Source organism: Perognathus longimembris, chromosome 9, assembly GCF_023159225.1.
Source record: "Perognathus longimembris pacificus isolate PPM17 chromosome 9, ASM2315922v1, whole genome shotgun sequence".
NCBI lineage: Eukaryota > Metazoa > Chordata > Mammalia > Rodentia > Heteromyidae > Perognathus > Perognathus longimembris.
The window spans coordinates 68,081,736-68,099,702 of NC_063169.1; the positions used below are offsets into that span (position 1 = coordinate 68,081,736).

Below are 17,967 nucleotides of genomic sequence, written 5' to 3' on the forward strand. Positions count from 1 at the left end.
GAATATTTCAGCAGACAGCTATTTTCACAGTTCTGGAGGGTGAGAAGTCAATCAGATTTAGCTGTTTTGGTTCCTGGTGAGGGCCTGCCCTCTTTCTGGCTTGCAAAGGGCTACCTTCTTGCTGTATTTATTCTCCCTAGAGAGAGTGAAGAGGGACCATCTCTTATCTTCAGTAGGATGGTACTACCCTCAAGACCTACTGCCCCCCCACCCCAAAGGACTGGCCTAATAGCATCCATTACATTGGGATTAGAGCTTCAATGTATGAATATGGGGCCAGCCACATTCGATTCACAAGTGCCAACAAAGAGACTGCTCAGTGTTACCACTACCATCACATCCCGGTTCCAGTTTTTTTGTCGGTTGTGGGGCTTGAACTCCAGGCCTGGGCGCTGTCTCTGAGCTCTTTCTGTTCAATGCTAGCCCTCTATCACTTGAGCCACCGCTCCACTTGTGGTTTTCTGGTAGCTAATTGGAGATAAGAGTCTCATAGACTTTCCTGCCCAGGCTGGCTTTAAATTGCAATCCCCAGATTTCAGCCTCCTGAATAGCTAGGATTACAGGTGTGAGCCACCAGCCCCTGGCTCAAATTCTTACTATTTGAAGTGTGTTAAGAGGAAGAGACAATACTAAAGGTTGGCAGGTGTTGCTGTTTCTGAGGGTGCTGTCCTTAAAGTTCCCTGGATGATGTCTACCTCAGATTTGGCAGTTGAAGCTGAGTGCTGGTGGCTCCTGCCTGTAATCCTAGTTACTCAGGAGGCTGAAATCTGAGGATCAATCACGGTTCAAAGCCAGCCTATGAAGCAAAGTTTGAGAGTTTCACTGCCAGATAGCTACCAAAAAACTGGAAGTGGAGCTCTATCTCAAGTGTAGAGCACTAGCCTTAAGCAGAAAAGTTCAACAGTGCCCAGGCCCTGAGTTCAAATCCCAGGAGTGGCACCCCCCCGCAAAAAAAAAAAAGGTATTAGAACCAGCTATGATTCTAAGATCTGAAGCTCTTGCAGCTTTACAAAAGGCTTCCCTTCGCCTTCTGAATGGAGATGACAGCTGTGCCAAATACAAAAGAGTTGGAGGTAGTCACAGGGAGAGCAAGGCCATAGCTGAAACAGAGGCCTTGGGGACAGCTAATGCAACAGGCCTCGTCAAGGGGAGTCTCGGGAGAACTGTGGGGTGAGGAGTGCAGATGGGTGCTTGCCTAGCATACACCAGGCCACAGTTCTCCCCAGCACAGGAAAAGAAATAAGTGAATCTGTAGACAAGGGATGAAAATAATCTCACAAGAAGATGGCATTGCCTTATCACAGTTCAGTGAGAGTTACTGTTTGGAAGCAGGTGCTAACGGCTCACATGTATAACCCTAGCTACTCAGGAGGCTAAGATCTGAGGATCACGGTTCAATGCCAACCCTAGCAGAAAAGTCCCCATGAGATTCTTATCTCCAATTAACCACTCAAAAAACTGAAGTGGAGGGGCTGGGGATATGGCCTAGTGGCAAGAGAGCTTGCCTCGTATACATGAGGCTCTGGGTTCGATTCCCCAGCACCACATATACAGAAAATGGCCAGAAGTGGCGCTGTGGCTCAAGTGGCAGAGTGCTAGCCTTGAGCAAAAAAGGAAGCCAGGGACAGTGCTCAGGCCCTGAGTCCAAGGCCCAGGACTGGCCAAAAAAAAAACAAAAAAAAAAAAACTGAAGTGGAGCTGGGGCTCAAAGTGGTAGAGTGTGCTAAGCCTTAAGCACAAGAGCTCAGGGACAGTGCAGGCCCTGAGTTCAAGCCCCAGGACCAACAGCAACCAAAAAAAAGTTATCCAATGACTAGGGGGCTGAAGTGACAGGGTTTCCAGTTTGAGGCCAGCCTGTTTTACAGGGATGTTGTGTAATGAAAACAGATAAAAGTACTTCCATAGTAACGTGGCTGATCATTCTAGTTTCTTGGCCACTTTTACAAAACAATGCAAGCAAGCATTATTCTGATAGCTTTTTCTCAGATGTTCTGAGTGAATGTGTTTGCTGTACTCAAACACTGCCTAGTTTTGTTTTGTTTTGTTTTCCAGTCTGGGGTTTGGACTCAGGGCCTGAGCACTGCCCCTGGCTTCTTTTTGCTCAAGATTAGCACTCTGCCATTTGAGCCACAGTGCCCCTTCTGACCGTTTTCTGTATATGTGGTGCTGGGGAATCGAACCCAGGGCTTCATGTATACAAGGTAAGCACTCTTTGCCACTAGGCCATATCCCCAGCCCCCCCCCCCCCAGCTTTTTTTAAAAATAATTTTAGGGAGGACCAGGATTTGGACTCAAGGCCTAGTTCTAGCTCATCTGGAATAACAGTCCTTGAGGCATGCCTCTGATCTGGCTTTTTACTGTTTACTGTGGAAATAAGAGTCTGATTCTTCTGTCTGAGTAGACCTCAAACAGCAACCTCCAGATCTCAGCCTCCTAAGTAGATAGATTATAAGTATTAGCCACCTGTGCCCTTCCTTCTTTTGTCTTGTGAGTTCATCTGTGTTGTGTGTGTGGGTTTGAGACAGGGTTTCATAGGTAGCTTCCGGCCACCATCCTCCCATCTGCCTGAGTGCTGGAATTACAGGCATATGCCATCATACCCAGCACTCTGTGGTTATTGAAAATTTCTGTGGTAAGGGATGCCGTTGCTTCTGCAATGGACCCATATGGGCAGCTGTGGGAAGACAGTGTTGAACTACCCTTACTAATAAGTAGGGGGGGGGGGGGCTGGGAATATGGCCTAGTGGTAAAAGTGCTTGCCTCATATACATGAAGCCCTGGGTTCGATTCCTCAGCACCACATACGTAGAAAAAAGCTGGAAGTGGCACTGTGGCTCAAGAGGTAGAGTGCTAGCCTTGAGCAAAAAGAAGCCAGGGACAGTGCTCAGGCCCTGAGTCCAAGCCCCAGGACTGGCAACCAAAACAAAAATAAAATAAAATAAATTTAAAACAAAAACTAGTAAGTAAGGGGTATACTTCTAACTTGATTCCATAGCAAATCCATTGGAATTCATTGTTCTCCTCTGAGACCCAGAAGGATATTTGCTGTATGGTAGGTAGGGGAACTCTGCCTGCGGCTAAAACCTGTCCTGGATTCCTGCCACTACAAATCAATCTAGGAATGATTACAGGCCCCTTCGAAAGACTAGCGAATATACTAGCGAATATATATGGCCTCAGCCTTCTGAGGAGCTGGGACTACAAGTGTGAGCCAACAGTGTCTGGCGAGTATTCATTCATATTAAAAGCCTACACTCTGCATAAAGTTACATGTAGTTATATATACATGCATATGTACATATATATGTACACACACACACATAAAATCTGATCATCAGACAGGAGGCAGATGAAACTAGGAATTGCAACATGGTAAGCAGAAAAGGTTAAGCGTAAGATTGAGGGGTACCAAATACAAGAACTAGGAAGGTTACCTGCAGGGAGGAGAGCTGAAGTGGAGCTTGAGAGATGTCTAGCTTGGTGAACAGGTTACACTACCGTCCACTGAGCTTTGATGCGGAGAGTAAAAGCTGGCACGCCATACATGCGGACACGCGGGGAGTGCTGTGCGGATATTCACCAACACCTGAACTGAAGCGGTGAGTGCGTGACACTTCTTTGAACACAAGAGAAGTGGGGGGCGGGAGGCAAATGGAGGGCGGAAAAGGGGGGAAATAAAGTCATACTATTCAATGTACCTTTGTGAACATGGAGCCAAGAAACCGGGGGGGGGGGGCGAGAGAGATGGGGAGAACGATGAAGTAGTGTGTCTGGTCCGCGGGTGGGCCCGCGCCCCCCACCCCCCACCCGGGCGCCGTCCTGAGAGCGCCCGGGCCGCGCAGCGGGAAATCCGGACACGCTCCCCCACCCGCACTCGTGCGCCAGGCCCCGCTCCGGAGGGCCGCAGTCCCACACCGCCGGACCGCACGCGCCCGACGCCGCCGCCCGGGGTCCTGGACCGGAAACCGGAAGCCGAGACCCCAGTCCCGGCGGCCAGTCCAGCCCCGCCCACCCGCCCAACTCGCCCTCGGCGCGGCGGAGCTGCGCCTGCGCGCGGCGGGCGGGCCAGCGTAGGCTCCGCCCCCTGGCGGGGCCTGTGGGCTGCGCCGAGCTTTACCTCGCTCGCGGGCTGGGCCGGGCACTCGCGGAGCCACGAGCCGTCCCGGCAGGATGCAAGCAGCCTCTGACCCCGTGGTCATCGTCGCGGCGGCGCGGACCAGCATCGGTGAGTTGCCCTGCGGCTCCTGTCCTGGCCGCCTGGCCGCTCAGCACGGCCGCGGCGGCCCGGGCCTACGTGGGGAGGGACGGGGTCTGCGTGAGGGGCCCGGGACCGGGGGACCCCCGGGAGCCCCGCGCCTCGCGCCTACCCGCCCGCCACGCCCTCTCTCGCCCCTTGGGTGGCTCCGCCCCCTCGGCCTCGGATTGGCTCGCTGCGGTAGAGCCACCGTGCCGCCAGGCTCTCTCATTGGTTGCCGTGGGGAAACGCTCTCTGCCGACACCGCTGATTGGCTGGCTCCGGGGACGCCACCGGCCCGCGAGAGGCGGCCCGCGGGGCGCTGGCCTGGGAGCCGGGCGTGGGCCGGGGCCCCGCGGCCGCCGCCGCCTCCTCGCCGCCTCCTCGCGGCCCGGGAGCCCGCGGCCTTTGTCTAGGGAGCGTGGCGCACACGCACCCCGCCCGGCAGGGGCCTCTCCCGGCGGCCCCGGTCCTCCGGGCGCGGGTCACTTGCGCCTCTCCCCCCCTTCCCTTGCAGGCTCCTTCAATGGTGCCCTGTCCACCGTGCCGGCCCACGACCTGGGCGCCACCGTCATCCAAGAAGTCCTGAAAAGGGCCTCGGTGGCTCCGGAGGAGGTGTCCGAGGTCATACTCGGGCAGGTGCTGGCCGCAGGTAACTCCTCGGGGGGGCCCCCGGAGGTCGGGCTCCCCGCACCCCCAGCACGGGTCCTCCCGCGGCCCTGCCCGGCCCTCGCCCAGCTCACGACTCTTTTGTTTGTTTCCTTTGGTGCCCGTCCTGGGGCTCGCAGCCAGGATCTGGGCACTGCCCCGAGCTTTTTCTAATTCATTTTTTTCTCAAAGCTGCTACTCTACCACCCGAGCCACAGCACCATTTCGAGCTCTTTCTGTTAACGTGGTACTGAGGTGCATCAACACAGGACTTCATGCGTGCTAGGCACGCCCTGTAGTGAGCAGGAGAATTATGTGGATGAGTTGAGGTCCATAAAGGTATTGACTTGCTTGAGCACTAGATTATTCCAGTACCATCCAGTAGGTGTTGCGCTTCCCCTATCCTATCCCAACATCATCCCCTATATCTGTCTGTCCCAGAACTGCTTATCTGATAGGTCACTTGGTCAGAAATCAAGTCACCTACTCCAGGAGTCTCTCCATCCAGTCTGCTGACCCCGAATGCTTCCAAGCAGGGGTGACTTGGTTTCCTTCGCTCGGTTTGTATGCCCCTCTTGCAGGCTTGTCTCACCTCCTCCGTAGTTCATTCCCATGTCTCACCCCACTGGTGTCTCCTTGCTGTGATCCAGCTGTGAGCAGTTTGTTTACTTATCTTAAGCCCACATGCCTTCTTGGTGATTGGTGATGTAAGCAGACCTGGGCTTGTTTACTATATGCTAGCCAGTCTAACAAGCACTCTACCACTACACCTCATTCCCAGCCCCTGCTCTTTTTGTACTGACTCTGTGGCTTAGTGTCCTAACAGTGTAAGTGCACTGCAGGCTGCAAGTGTTTTGGGGACGTGTGTCTGCTCCCAGTCACCGACTTGCAAATAAAGATTCCCAATTCACCTGCTCAAAATGTAGCTTCTCTGTATTTTGTGATCAGATTCCTATATATCAAATGAACTTCGTGTTCTTAGCATTCATCCTAATGCCAGACTGATAACATTGATAAATTTAATTTTAAGTTTTGGTTTGTAGTCCATTTCTTTTTCCTTTTCTTTTTTTTGGCCAGTCCTGGGGCTTGGACTCAGGGCCTCAGCACTGTCCCTGGCTTCTTCCCGCTCAAGGCTAGCACTCTGCCACTTGAGCCACAGTGCCCCTTCTGGCTGTTTTCCATATATGTAGTGCTGGGGAATCGAACCCAGGGCCTCATGTATATGAGGCAGGCACTCTTGCCACTAGGGCATATCCCCAGGCCTGTAGCCCATTTCTTAGATGTTTTTGTTTTGCTTTTTGTTGTTTGGTACACCAAACCCAAGACCTTGGACTTGGCTATGCAAACACACAACCTTTCAGTTACATTCCCTACCCTTGTTTTTCTGTTTGTTTGGTGTTTGTTTGTTTTGTTTTGTTTTTTAGTGACCTAGAATGTTGCTTTATAGCTCAGGCTGGCCGGAAGCTCTGCCGCCTCATTGCTGAATTAAAAGCAGTCACCACCACCACCACCACACTTGATTGTTTTCTCCAACAAACCCTAAGGAAGGATCAGAAAAAATGGCTAGATCTGAAACTTGTAATAGAAAAACTAGTAAATATGTGTTTACTGTTGACCTTTAGAATCAGATTGTGGTTAGGGTATTTGGAATTTTTTTAAAAACCTCTTCTCCAGGGTTTGTTTGTTTTGTGCCAGTTCAAGGACTTCAACTCGGGGCCTGAGCACTGTCCGTACCTTCCTTTTGCTCAAGGCTACGACTCTGCCACTTGAACCATAGGGTCACTTCCGGATTTTCCTGTGTAGGTGGTGCTGAGGGACAAACCCAAGACTTAATGGCGATTAAGTAGTGCTGAAATTCTTCTTGAATTGCAGAAAAGCACTTGTTAGTTCAGACTTCATACTGGTGGTGTAGCCATTCATCCAAAAAGAATAGAACGATTGCTTAGTGGAGGAGAAATCTTCAAACACCGGGAGAGCTGGCACTGTAGATCAAGGGCAGGCTGCCAGGTGTCAGGTGTATCCAGGCCTTTTGGCCTTTGGTGGGCACTTAGCGGGTGGCGATTGTCAGAGGCGGCCGTGAGCTCGTTGGCTGTGGCCTACCCTGGAAGCTGACACGGTGCCTTCCTTGGCCGTCGCCTTTGTGCTCCTTCTTGCAGGGTGTGGGCAGAACCCTGCTCGGCAGGCCAGTGTGGGTGCCGGGCTCCCCTACTCGGTGCCGGCGTGGAGCTGCCAGATGGTGTGTGGGTCAGGCCTCAAGGCCGTGTGCCTGGCAGCCCAGTCCATACAGATCGGGGACGCCAGCATCGTGGTGGCAGGAGGCATGGAGAGCATGAGCAAGGTAAGGCTCTCCCACAGCCGTGTCCCTGTCAGGGCTGGACTCAAAATGGACAGGGAAAGTGCACTTTGTGTTCTTCAGATTGCTTAGGAAATCCCAGTAGAGGAAAAGCCTGCCTCCCTACTGATACTGATGCATGCAGTGTTTGCGGAAGTAAGTCCAGAATGGTTACGAGATACCTCTGGTGTCTTGTTTTGAAGTATGGCCCAGGCTGGCCCGGAGCTCAGTGATCGTCCCGAGTGCCCAGGTGGCAGCATGAGGCCCCCGGCCAGGCAGTACCCCGGGTTTCAAGTTTCCCTCATGTCAGGGAAAACTGAAAAATGGAGGTTTCCACTTTCCCTCCAGTACATGACAAGGAAGACCTCAGGGATCAGCCTTGACTAACTTTGTGGTAGAAAACACGGCAAGAGTCAGGTGTGCTTGTGCACGCGTGTGTTCCCAGCTTCTCGGGAGGCTGAGTCAGAAGGATCCCTGGAGCCCAGTGGTTTGAGACCAGCTTGAGTCCAGAACCTCATCTCAGACCATAAATGAGAGGTGGAGATGTGGCTCAGTGTGTAAAGTGCCAGCTTTGAGGTCAAAAGCCGCCAAGAGTGCAAGGGCTGAGTGCATGCCCTGTACTCGATAACACGGAGACGAGGACCGCTGAGCGGTGTCCTTCGGGAGCAGCAGGTTTGCCACGTGGGATTTCTTCCGTAAGTCCTGCTCCTCACATCTGCGGCAGTGAGGAGTGTGCCCGCGCTTCTGTTGCCTTAGCACTCTGTGCTAGCGGCTTTTTCTGAGAAGGTTACTGGAGATGAGAGGGTCATGGCCTTTCCTGCCCACGCTGGCTTCACCCGCCCTCCTCAGACCTCAGCCTCCCGAGTAGATGGGATTACAGGCTCCCTTTTCCCTTCTTGCAGGCTCCTCACGTGGCTCACCTGAGAACAGGCGTCAGGATGGGTGAGATGCCCCTGGCCGACAGCATACTCCGTGATGGCCTTACGGATGCCTTTCACAACTACCACATGGGCATCACAGGTAAGGCACATGGGGTCACTAGTACCCCGGCTAAGAAGTTTGCAAGAAGCATAGCAGGCTAGGCAGTTGCTGCCCCAGGCTCTGGTGTGGCAGCCATAGCACACTGACTCTGCCCTGGCCAGGAAGCTGTCATGAAATGGTGTCAAAGGGCAAGTAGAGGCTGTTGCGGCCCTTGGAGGAGGTTGGCTGCTGGCCGGTGTTTGCTCTGGGCCTCATGCTAGAGCAGCCGGTCATGGCAGTAGAAGTTATTGATAAGAACAGGGTGGGTGGGCCTGACGTTCGACAAGGAGACAGGCTGTGCCTTGCAGATGCACCCACTCACTCCATCCCCAATCCCCACAGAGCAGCCAGCAGTTCTGGGCTCCATCCCTAGGGTCAGGGGTGGGCTCAGAAATGTCAGTGTAGCCATGAATTGGTATGTATGCCCACGTACACACACACACATGCACACACACATGCATCTCAGTTCAGAACGAGAAGGGTAAAGCACAACGTGCAAATATACCAACAGTTCCTGGGACACACTGACCCAGAGAGGGAGGGAGGAAGCAGGTGGTCTCCTTAGAAGCAGTGCGGTGTGCTTGGAATGCAGGCTCACTCTGCAGACACCGCTCCTCCGTCCACCCGGGAGCTGGCTGCCGGGTGCGCTTTGTGTTGCTGAAACCACTTCCTAAACACGTTGGGTTTCTGCTCTTTTCTCTGTAGCTGAAAATGTAGCCAAGAAATGGCAGGTGAGTAGAGAAGATCAGGACAAGATTGCACTTCTGTCCCAGAACCGGACAGAGAACGCGCAGAAAGCTGGCCATTTTGACAAAGAGATTGTACCAGTTCTTGTATCTTCTAGAAAAGGTGAGTGTATAAATCACACTGAACGCCTGAACCTGTGTGTGTGTGGTGAGCAGGTCCAGGAGTAGGGAGTGGCGTGTGTGTGTTCTGGAAGGCCCGTGCTACATTTATGGACACTGTCACATGGGTTGTGCAGCCTGGAGAGCCACAAGCCATGGCGGCTGCCCTGCAGGTGTCCTGAGACCTGCGGCCCTGGTCATGGGGTTGGTCCCCTCCCCCAGGGAATGGCCATCATGTCTGGCTGCTTCCGGGTGCCTTCACAGTCACTTCCTAGAGGAAGGGCCTCTGGCTGTTCGTCTTCATGTAACGCGGAATGCAACATGCACCTTCCCTACTGCCGACTGCCATCTTATGTGCAGCCCAAGGGCTTCAGACTTCTGCCCCTCCGTCCTAACCAGCCAAGTGCCCGGACACAAGGCACGGCTCCTCGTGCCCCCCACTCCCGAACTTTCACCTGAAGGACAGAGGGCTTAGGAACGGTTCCCTGCAATGTGTGTACTTTGTTGCTGGAGTGAACGTGGGCACTACTGGCAACCCTTTTTGTCTAACCGCACGTGAATCCTCTTGTTTCTTTTTTTCCCAGTCCTGGTCCTTGAGCTCAGGGCCTGAGCACTGTCCCTGGCTTCTTTTTGCTCAAGGCTAGCACTCTGCCACTGGAACCACAGCGCCACTTCTGGCCGTTTTCTGTATATGTGGTACTGGGGAATGGAACCCAGAACGTCATGTATACAAGGCAAGCACTCTTGCCACTAGGCCATATTCCCAGCCCCTATGTTGTTTCTGAGCTCTGCTCTCTGCCACTTCTGCTATTCTTCGCTGTGTTCTTCCCAGGCCTTAATGAAGTGAAAGTGGACGAGTTTCCTCGCCACGGGAGCAGCCTTGAAGCCATAGCCAAGCTGAAGCCGTACTTCCTCACCGACGGCACGGGGACCGTCACCGCAGCCAACGCCTCAGGTTTGGGGTCCAAAGGGCTTTGGGGGAAATGCCACCTTCTGTAAGGTCTGCCCAGTGAATACCCTTTCCTCCCAGAACAATGAAAACAATAGTGCAGTTTCTCCATATTTAATTCCTGATTTGCCGTGTACTGATCTTTTCATTCTTTAGGGTTGGGGTCCTTAAAGCACAAACTGGCCTTGAATTCATCCTGACTCAAATCACATAGTGGGGATTGGAGTGTCCCACCATGCCTGGCCTTTATAGTTTCCTTACCTCTCAACTACCCATAAAGGTTCCAGAGCTTAGTCTGGACTTGGTCGCTATCCCTTGTAATCTCAGATACAGCCTGGCCCAGGCAGTTAGCATGGCCGTATCTTTAAAACAAAACAGGACCTTGAGCCTTCTTCACGTTGTAGAGCTCTTTGCCAGCATGCCTGAGTTTAGTCCCGTCTTTTCTCATATCAAAAATACCCAACATTCCTAACAGTTTATTCGTTCCATTTCCCTGCCTAAATCTCCCTTTCCCCTCTGCTCTGGGGAAATCTGGTTGTGATGTTCTGTGGTCAGTTACACAGGCTAATGTACGTATAAGTACACTGTGAACTCTGTTCAATTTCACTGAATAGCTTTGCGAAGACCTGAGTATAAAACACCCATTCGTGGGAAATCAGGGATCCACAGATGATAAATTAAAGAATCTTATATAGATCTGGGACTGTGGCTTATTAGAGAGTGCTTGTCTAGCATGCAGGAAACCCTGGGTTTGATTCCTCAGCACCACATAAACAGAAAAAAAAAAGCCAGAAGTGGTGCCGTGTCTCTAGAGGTAGAGTACTAGCTTTGAGCAAAAGAAGCTCATGGCCAGTACTTAGGCCCTGAATTGAAGCCCCAGGACTGGAAAAAATAACAAAATAATCTTATGTAAGTTGTATAACATGTTATAGGGATCAACGACGGTGCCGCCGCGGTGGTTCTCATGAAGAAGTCAGAAGCTGCGAATCGTGGCCTTACACCTTTGGCACACATAATTTCCTGGTCACAGGCAGGTGTGGACCCTTCCATTATGGGAACAGGACCGATTCCAGCCATAAAGCAAGCCGTGAGTGTCTCCTCCTCCACCTGTCATTTGCTCTCTGGACAGAGCTCAGGCCAGACCCAGAATTCTGTACTACGTTCTCTTTAAACCCGTCTTCCTACTCCAGATGATCAGGACTGTCCTTGATTGCATTCTCCCTACTAGAGTCTCATTTTAGGTTTATTCTTTTTCTACCATGCGGCACAGCCAAACATTGTTTCCATATAGTGAAGTTTAAAGTCAGGGCAGGAGCATCTGCAAGTGTTCCAGCAGAGTTCCACAACCAGCCTGGACCATGTTTTTAACATTGTTTTGCAACTGGGGACCAATGGCTCAGGCCTGTAATCCTAGCTACTCAGGAGGCTGAGATCTGAGGATTTTGGTTCAGAGTCTACCAGGCAGGAAAGTTTTTCAGACTCTTTATCTCCAATTAACCACCAGAAAACCGGAAATGCCCTGGTGGCTTAAATGGTAGAGAGATATCCTTTAGCTAAAGTGCTCTGGGACAGCACCCAAGCCCAGAGTTCAAGCCCCAGGACTGACATTTAAAAAAAGAAAAAAAAGATTATTTAGTTACATCATTTTACAGCTCAATGTTGTGTTGGGATTACAGGCATGCAGTATCACACAAATAGCTTCCTAGTGGCACCTTTAAAGAGTGGCATGGAAGTGATGCATTAATGCTGTGCATCTTTTGTCAACAAGGACTAGTTTGACTTCAGCCTTTATCACCCAGGCCTCTCTCCATCCATCCTTCCTGCAGGTCTTAAAAGCAGGCTGGGCTCTGGAGGATGTCGATGCATTTGAAATCAATGAAGCCTTTGCATCTGTTTCTGCTGCCATAGCTAAAGAACTTGGATTATGCCCAGAGAAGGTAACTGCCCAGCCTTGGCCATTTGGTAATGAATGAACTAATTAAGCCCGCACTAGGACAGTTCAGTTGGCTTCCCAGGGCAACAAGACCTTGACTCCATTAGTTTATTTACAGGGACTGGGGCATTGTGAAAGAAAGAACGGGGTACAGTCAACCCAGATGTCAAAGGCATGAATTTATTTGTAAGCAGTCAGAGGGTGGTTTGCAGTCATAAAACAGCTAGAGTCAAAGTTGGGAATTTAATGTGGTTATAAAACAAATGACTGCAGCCTTTGCTTTCTCTGCAGGTGAACATCCAGGGCGGAGCCATAGCCCTGGGCCACCCCCTGGGAGCCTCAGGCTGCAGGGTCCTGGTGACCCTGTTGCACACCCTGGAGAGAATGGACAAGAGCCGAGGTGTGGCAGCCCTGTGTATTGGAGGCGGGATGGGAATAGCAATGTGTGTGCAGAGAGGGTGAACTACTTAGCACTGCTAACAATGATACTTGAACCTCACTCAATTTTTAGTCAAGGGAATTGAAACTTGTAAATCTAAGGACCAAAGTGAGGAAGGGAACCAGTCTACAACTTCACCAGAATGCAAGTTGACAGCTCACTGTAATTTTAGTATTTCAGGTGTAAGACATTGTGTCTAACATCGTCATAAATAAAGGGGAGTGAGATCAGTCATCAAGGGCTCCAGAGTGAACTGTATCCTGATAGCCCCTATGCTTGTCATCTTTGCTCCCAGAGTATAATCTGTGTGTCTGTCTGTCTGTCCTGGGGCTTTACCTCTGGGCCTGGGCCTTGCCCTGAGCTTTCCAACTCAAGACTAGTGCTCTACCACTTTGAGCCACAGCACCAATCCAGTTTTCTGGTGGGTAATTGGAGATAAATGTCTTACAGACTTTCCTGCCTGGGCTAGCTTTGAACCGCGAGCCTCAGATCTCAGCCTCCTGAGTAGCTAGGATTACAGGCATGAGCCACCAGTACCTCTCTCAGAGTATAGTTTTATAAGATCATTGATTCAAAGAATGGTAATTGCTGCTTCTGCGGCTAATTTCAAGCTCTTCCCATTAACAATAGTAGGTTCAAACCCCTGCCTGTTTGTTATCTTGGGGTTTGCATTGATCAAATCCATACCAGTCCTAGTTAAGGAAAAATGGATTTTAATAGCTTTTTTCTTTTTGCCAGTCCTGGGCCTTGGACTCAGGGCCCGAGCACTGTCCCTGGCTTCTTTTTGCTCAAGGCTAGCACTCTGCCACTTGAGCCACAGCACCACGTCTGGCCATTTTCTATACGTGTGGTGCTAGGGAATCGAACCCAGGGCTTCACGTATACAAGGCGAGCGCTCTACCACTAGGCCATATTCCCAGCCCTTTAATAGCTCTTAATCTGATAACATACTACTCCCATCATGCCTTCAAATCTTAGTAAGGATCACTGCACCAAGTGTTGCAGTACAGCTGATACGGCAGCACACAGTTTCTAGTACCCAATCATGTTGGTCATTTCTGTAAGTATACTACATGAGGCTCACATTTGCCAGTGACATTTCCCAGAATGCACTCCCATGAATCTCTGTGACTGTGAGAGCTGCCCCCAAACTGGCACTCTGACCTTCCTGTAATAGTGATTACCCAGACAAGCAGAGTAGGAAAGGCACACCTCACTAATCATCTGTCATCCTTTAAATAAGTTATGAGTGGTTAAATAATAAAGGCCTGTTACAATGGTTTAAATATTTGTGCTGTCTATCTTTTAAAAATGCTGTTTCGAGCCAGGCACCAGTGGTTCATGAGTATATTCCAAAGACCTGAGAACTGTGGTTTGTAGCCAGCCCAGACTATAAAGTCTGTGAGACTTCTCTCCAGTTAACCAACACAAAAAGCCAGGAATTGGAGCTGTAGCTCAAGTGGTAGAGCACTGGTCTTGATCACAAAAACTTAGGGACAGTGCACAGTCACAGAATTCAAACACAGGAATGGCAAATACTTAAATAAATGCATTGCTGTTTTCAGAGAACGAGGGGACAGGTGATATTCATCAAGACACTATAACTGTAAATTGACATTGAATTGAAACCCCTTTGTACAAGTGCTTAATTTTTAAGTAATGAAAAGAGTTAAAAAGAAATGGTCACAGAACTATATTGCCATGTATCATAAGTAGATGAAAATGTAAGAGAGCTGGAAATGGAGTACTCACCATTTTAGGTTTTTGCGTTCTGGGTTAACTTGAGCCTCACTATGAAATGCGTTTAACTCTGCATTCACATCTGTGGAGTCTTGAGCAGCGTTAGCTGCCAGAGTATTAGGAATAACAAGGAGATCTTGCAAATTCAGCAATCGCAAGCTGATTCCGAGACCCCTAAGGTGCCTGAATCCCCCAGCAGCAGTACCGTCTCCTGCTGAAATCCCCCAGGAGCCCCGTAATCCACAGACTGAGAGCAAGGCAATGATGGAGCCCAACCATGGAACTGGCTTTGGAGGCACTAGTGGGGGTCTTTCACCTCTCACCACCAACAGACGCCCCAAAGTCCCATTAGCAGGGTCTACTGAGCTAGGTACAGGGGAGTACATGCAGAAAGTAAGTAACAATCTTTGAAGTTACAAACACCAGTAGGTGAAACAATCATGAGGTAAGTGGCCTTATCTTAGGAAGTGGAGGCCAGCAGCAAACAGCTGCCAGTTTGCATAAGGTTTTATCTGACTCCAAGGTCCAATGAAGCTTGGGTCCAGATTAACTCACATTTAGGGTAGAATCTGGGGTCTCTGTAATGCTAGGAGTGATTGATCTTTCTCAGCCACTCCCAGCTTTCTGAGCGTCTGAGAATGCCATTCCAGTCCACTTTATCAAACCTCAAGGCTCAGCATGTCCCCCCCCACCAAAAAAAAGATAATTTGGGGGGAGATCACATCTCATAGTTGCCTTATTCTCATGGGTCAAATTACTAAGTAAAAGGCAACCCTGGCTGGGGATATGGCCTAGTGGCAAGAGCGCTTGCCTCGTATACATGAGGCCCTGGGTTCAATTCCCCAGCATCACATATACAGAAAATGGCCAGAAGTGGCGCTGTGGCTTAAGCGGCAGAGTGCTAGCCTTGAGCAAAAAGAAGCCTGGGACAGTGTTCAGGCCCTGAGTCCAAAGCCCCAGGACTGGCCAAAAAAAAAAAAAAAAGAGGCAACCCTTCCCCTTCCCCAACATAACAAAGTCCTGATTACTTTCTCTTTAGAATAGGATATGCCTTTCCTTCACAAAAGAAAGACCAGCCAATGACGAGTCTTTTTTTCTTTAGGCAACCTGAGTCTTGTTACAGAGGAGCAGTTACAAAGATCATCTACACAGTTGAAACATTAGCGCTCATGATGTACTATAGACTCAAGGTCCAGTTAATTCTCTAAGGTCTCATCATTTTGCTGACTGGTTTTATCCTCAGTTATATTTTTGTGCCCGTTTAAACTGACAGCAAGTCCTACTAAATTCTGTTAGGATATTTTGCACAGAAGAGCCTTCCCTGACACAAAAGGAAGTTTTATTCTTGGTATTAACGGCTAGCTGAAGCCATACCTGGTAAGTTCTGACTCTGAAGCCAAATGTACATTTTTCCCTTTAAGAACACTATCTTGGGGCTGGGAATATGACCTAGTGGTAAAGTGCTTGCCTTATATACATGAAGCCCTGGGTTTGATTCCTTAGCACCACACATATAGAAAAAGCCGGAAGTGGTGCTGTGGCTCAAGTGGCAGAGTGCTAGCCTTGAGCAAAAAGAAGCCAGGGACAGCGCTCCTGAGTCCAAGCCCCAGGACTGGCAAAAAGAAAAAAAGAAACACTATCTGTGGGTAGCCTTTCTGTATTTTGGAACAACTATATTTTCCTTCATCCTCTGGGGAGGCCTTAAGTTTATACTAAACTGGATATTATCTCTTTTTTACTTTTTTTTTTTTTTTTTGGCCAGTCCTGGGGCTTGGACTCAGGGCCTGAGCACTGTCCCTGGCTTCTTCTTGCTCAAGGCTAGCACTCTGCCACTTGAGCCACAGGGCCACTTCTGGCCATTTTCTGTATATGTGGTGCTGGGGAATTGAACCCAGGGCCTCATGTATGTGAGGCAAGCACTCTTGCCACTAGGCCATATCCCCAGCCCTGTCCCCAACCCTGGATATTATCTCTTAGATTGATCAGAGATGCTTATCCAGGGCCCTTCAAGTTTGCTGAGTTTCCTCCCAACACAGGCTTGCACTATGCAAGAGGCACTAGCAGTATGAATAAGCTCCATTATCATTATAAACAAATTCATTGCATTAGTTTCCTATCCATTGTCTTTTAAGTACCTCTCAGCTTTTTTTTTTTTTTTTGGCCAGTCCTGTGTCTTGAACTCAGAGCCTGGGTCTTGAACTCAGAGCCTGAGCACTGTCCTTGGCTTCTTTTTGCTCAAGGCTAGCACTCTACCACTTGAGCCACAGCGCCATGTCTGGCCATTTTCTATATATGTGGTGCTGGGGAATCGAACCCAGGGCTTCATGTATATGAGGCAAGCACTCTTGCCACTAGGCCATATTCCCAGCCAAATGTCTCTCAGCTTCTTGAGAAAGCTTTCATTTGTTCCCAGGTGGGAATGGTCACTGTTCTGGTTTGTCTTTTTTTCCCCAACCTCTGCTTATCTTGAAGGATTCCTCCAGAGGTTCCTCCACGTTGGATGATTTTTCTCTTCATTTCTGGGTTTTAGTTTGCACTGGCAGCCAGACGTCTGTAGGACACATGTATGTGGACATACAGCATAACCACGGCCCCATACTTTGACAGTTCCAGGTTTCTAGTTATCAGTGTATGTTGGGGAAGCCTTGGCCTTCAGGGAAAGGGCATTGGAGAGCGCACCTGAGACGCCGCCCTTTCTCCAGCCCTGGGGAATGCAGAAGCAGGCCACAGTTCTCTGGGTCCGGAACCAGAAGAACCGGCTTTGCGAACAGCCCCCTAAACTTTCTCGCCAGCCCATATGCCCCCAGTCTCGCGGGTTTTCACCCCTGGCTTGGCGCTTTCCACCAAGTGACTTAGCTCATGAGGGGGTCCTATGGCAAGCTCGTAGCCTATCATCAGCGTTCTGGCCGATCACCTTCTCTTGTCCCTTCCTACCATTAGCCTTTGCCCCGCCCTAATAAATCAGATTGCTCAGGAATCGTCTCCGAGATCCACACATGCCTGGCTTTCTTCACGGGTAAGGAGGTGGGTAAAGCGATCTCGTATGGCCCCGTGCACCTGAGGTCTTTCCTGAGCCCCCCACTCTACCCTGGCCTTACCTGCGGGTCGGGTGGCCAGGGGAGAGGGTGAGAAAGGGAGCTGTTAGAACAGAGCAGAGCCTTGATCTCCATGCCAGGGGAGGGGAACCGAGCCCAGCAAGTGTATCCTTCCACCATATAAGTTGATATGAAGATTGCAATTTTTTCAGATCCTTTCAATGTGTATCTGCTGCTGAAGTATTAGATGGAAAATTTTAAATTTCAAAATTAAAAGAGTATATAGTGTCATTGTTATCTGTTCTTTGGGGGTCCAGTGACCACACCTATAACCCCTTTTTATTATATAGTAATAAAGGCATAAGGTTACTGCGTTCGACACTGGCTAGTCCTAGTGGATTATAAAGGGTTCCTGTAATATGTTTAATTTGCCACTTATTTAGGAAAGTTTGCAGTTTAGCACTAGTATAAATAGGAACACTGTCCCTTTTAATAGTAGAGGGAACATTTACTATCAAAAAACTTATTGCAGGGGCTGGGGATATGGCCTAGTGGCAAGAGAGCTCGCCTCGTATACATGAAGCCCTCAGTTCGATTCCCCAGCACCACATATACAGAAAATGGCCAGAAGTGGCGCTGTGACTCAAGTGGCAGAGTGCTAGCCTTGAGCAAAAAGAAGCCAGGGACAGTGCTCAGGCCCTGAGTCCAAGGCCCAAGACTGGCAAAAAAAAAAAAACAAGAAACATTGCCCTAGGACAAAAGACCAAATCAATTGGGAATGAAGTCTAATGA

The 17,967-nt window shown here is 50.0% G+C and overlaps 1 protein-coding gene across 1 annotated transcript; it reads left to right on the top strand.

The window, feature by feature from the left end:
* Positions 1-4,123: 4,123 nt before the first annotated feature.
* Positions 4,124-12,702, top strand: LOC125357460 (acetyl-CoA acetyltransferase, cytosolic). Its single transcript, XM_048354387.1, has 9 exons — positions 4,124-4,225; positions 4,752-4,886; positions 7,039-7,220; positions 8,117-8,234; positions 8,940-9,083; positions 9,912-10,034; positions 10,961-11,115; positions 11,855-11,965; positions 12,253-12,702. The coding sequence occupies exons 1-9, from the start codon at positions 4,171-4,173 to the stop codon at positions 12,421-12,423; spliced, it is 1,194 nt and encodes a 397-aa protein (XP_048210344.1). The 5' UTR covers positions 4,124-4,170; the 3' UTR covers positions 12,424-12,702.
* The last annotated feature ends 5,265 nt before the right edge of the window (positions 12,703-17,967 follow it).

Coding starts and splice junctions, on each gene's coding strand:
- LOC125357460 (XM_048354387.1), top strand. CDS start 4,171: ATGCAAGCAGCCTCTGACCCCGTGGTCATCGTCGCGGCGGCGCGGACC. Junction 9,084..9,911: donor TCTTGTATCTTCTAGAAAAG/GTGAGTGTATAA, acceptor TGTTCTTCCCAG/GCCTTAATGAAGTGAAAGTG. Junction 11,966..12,252: donor TTGGATTATGCCCAGAGAAG/GTAACTGCCCAG, acceptor CTTTCTCTGCAG/GTGAACATCCAGGGCGGAGC.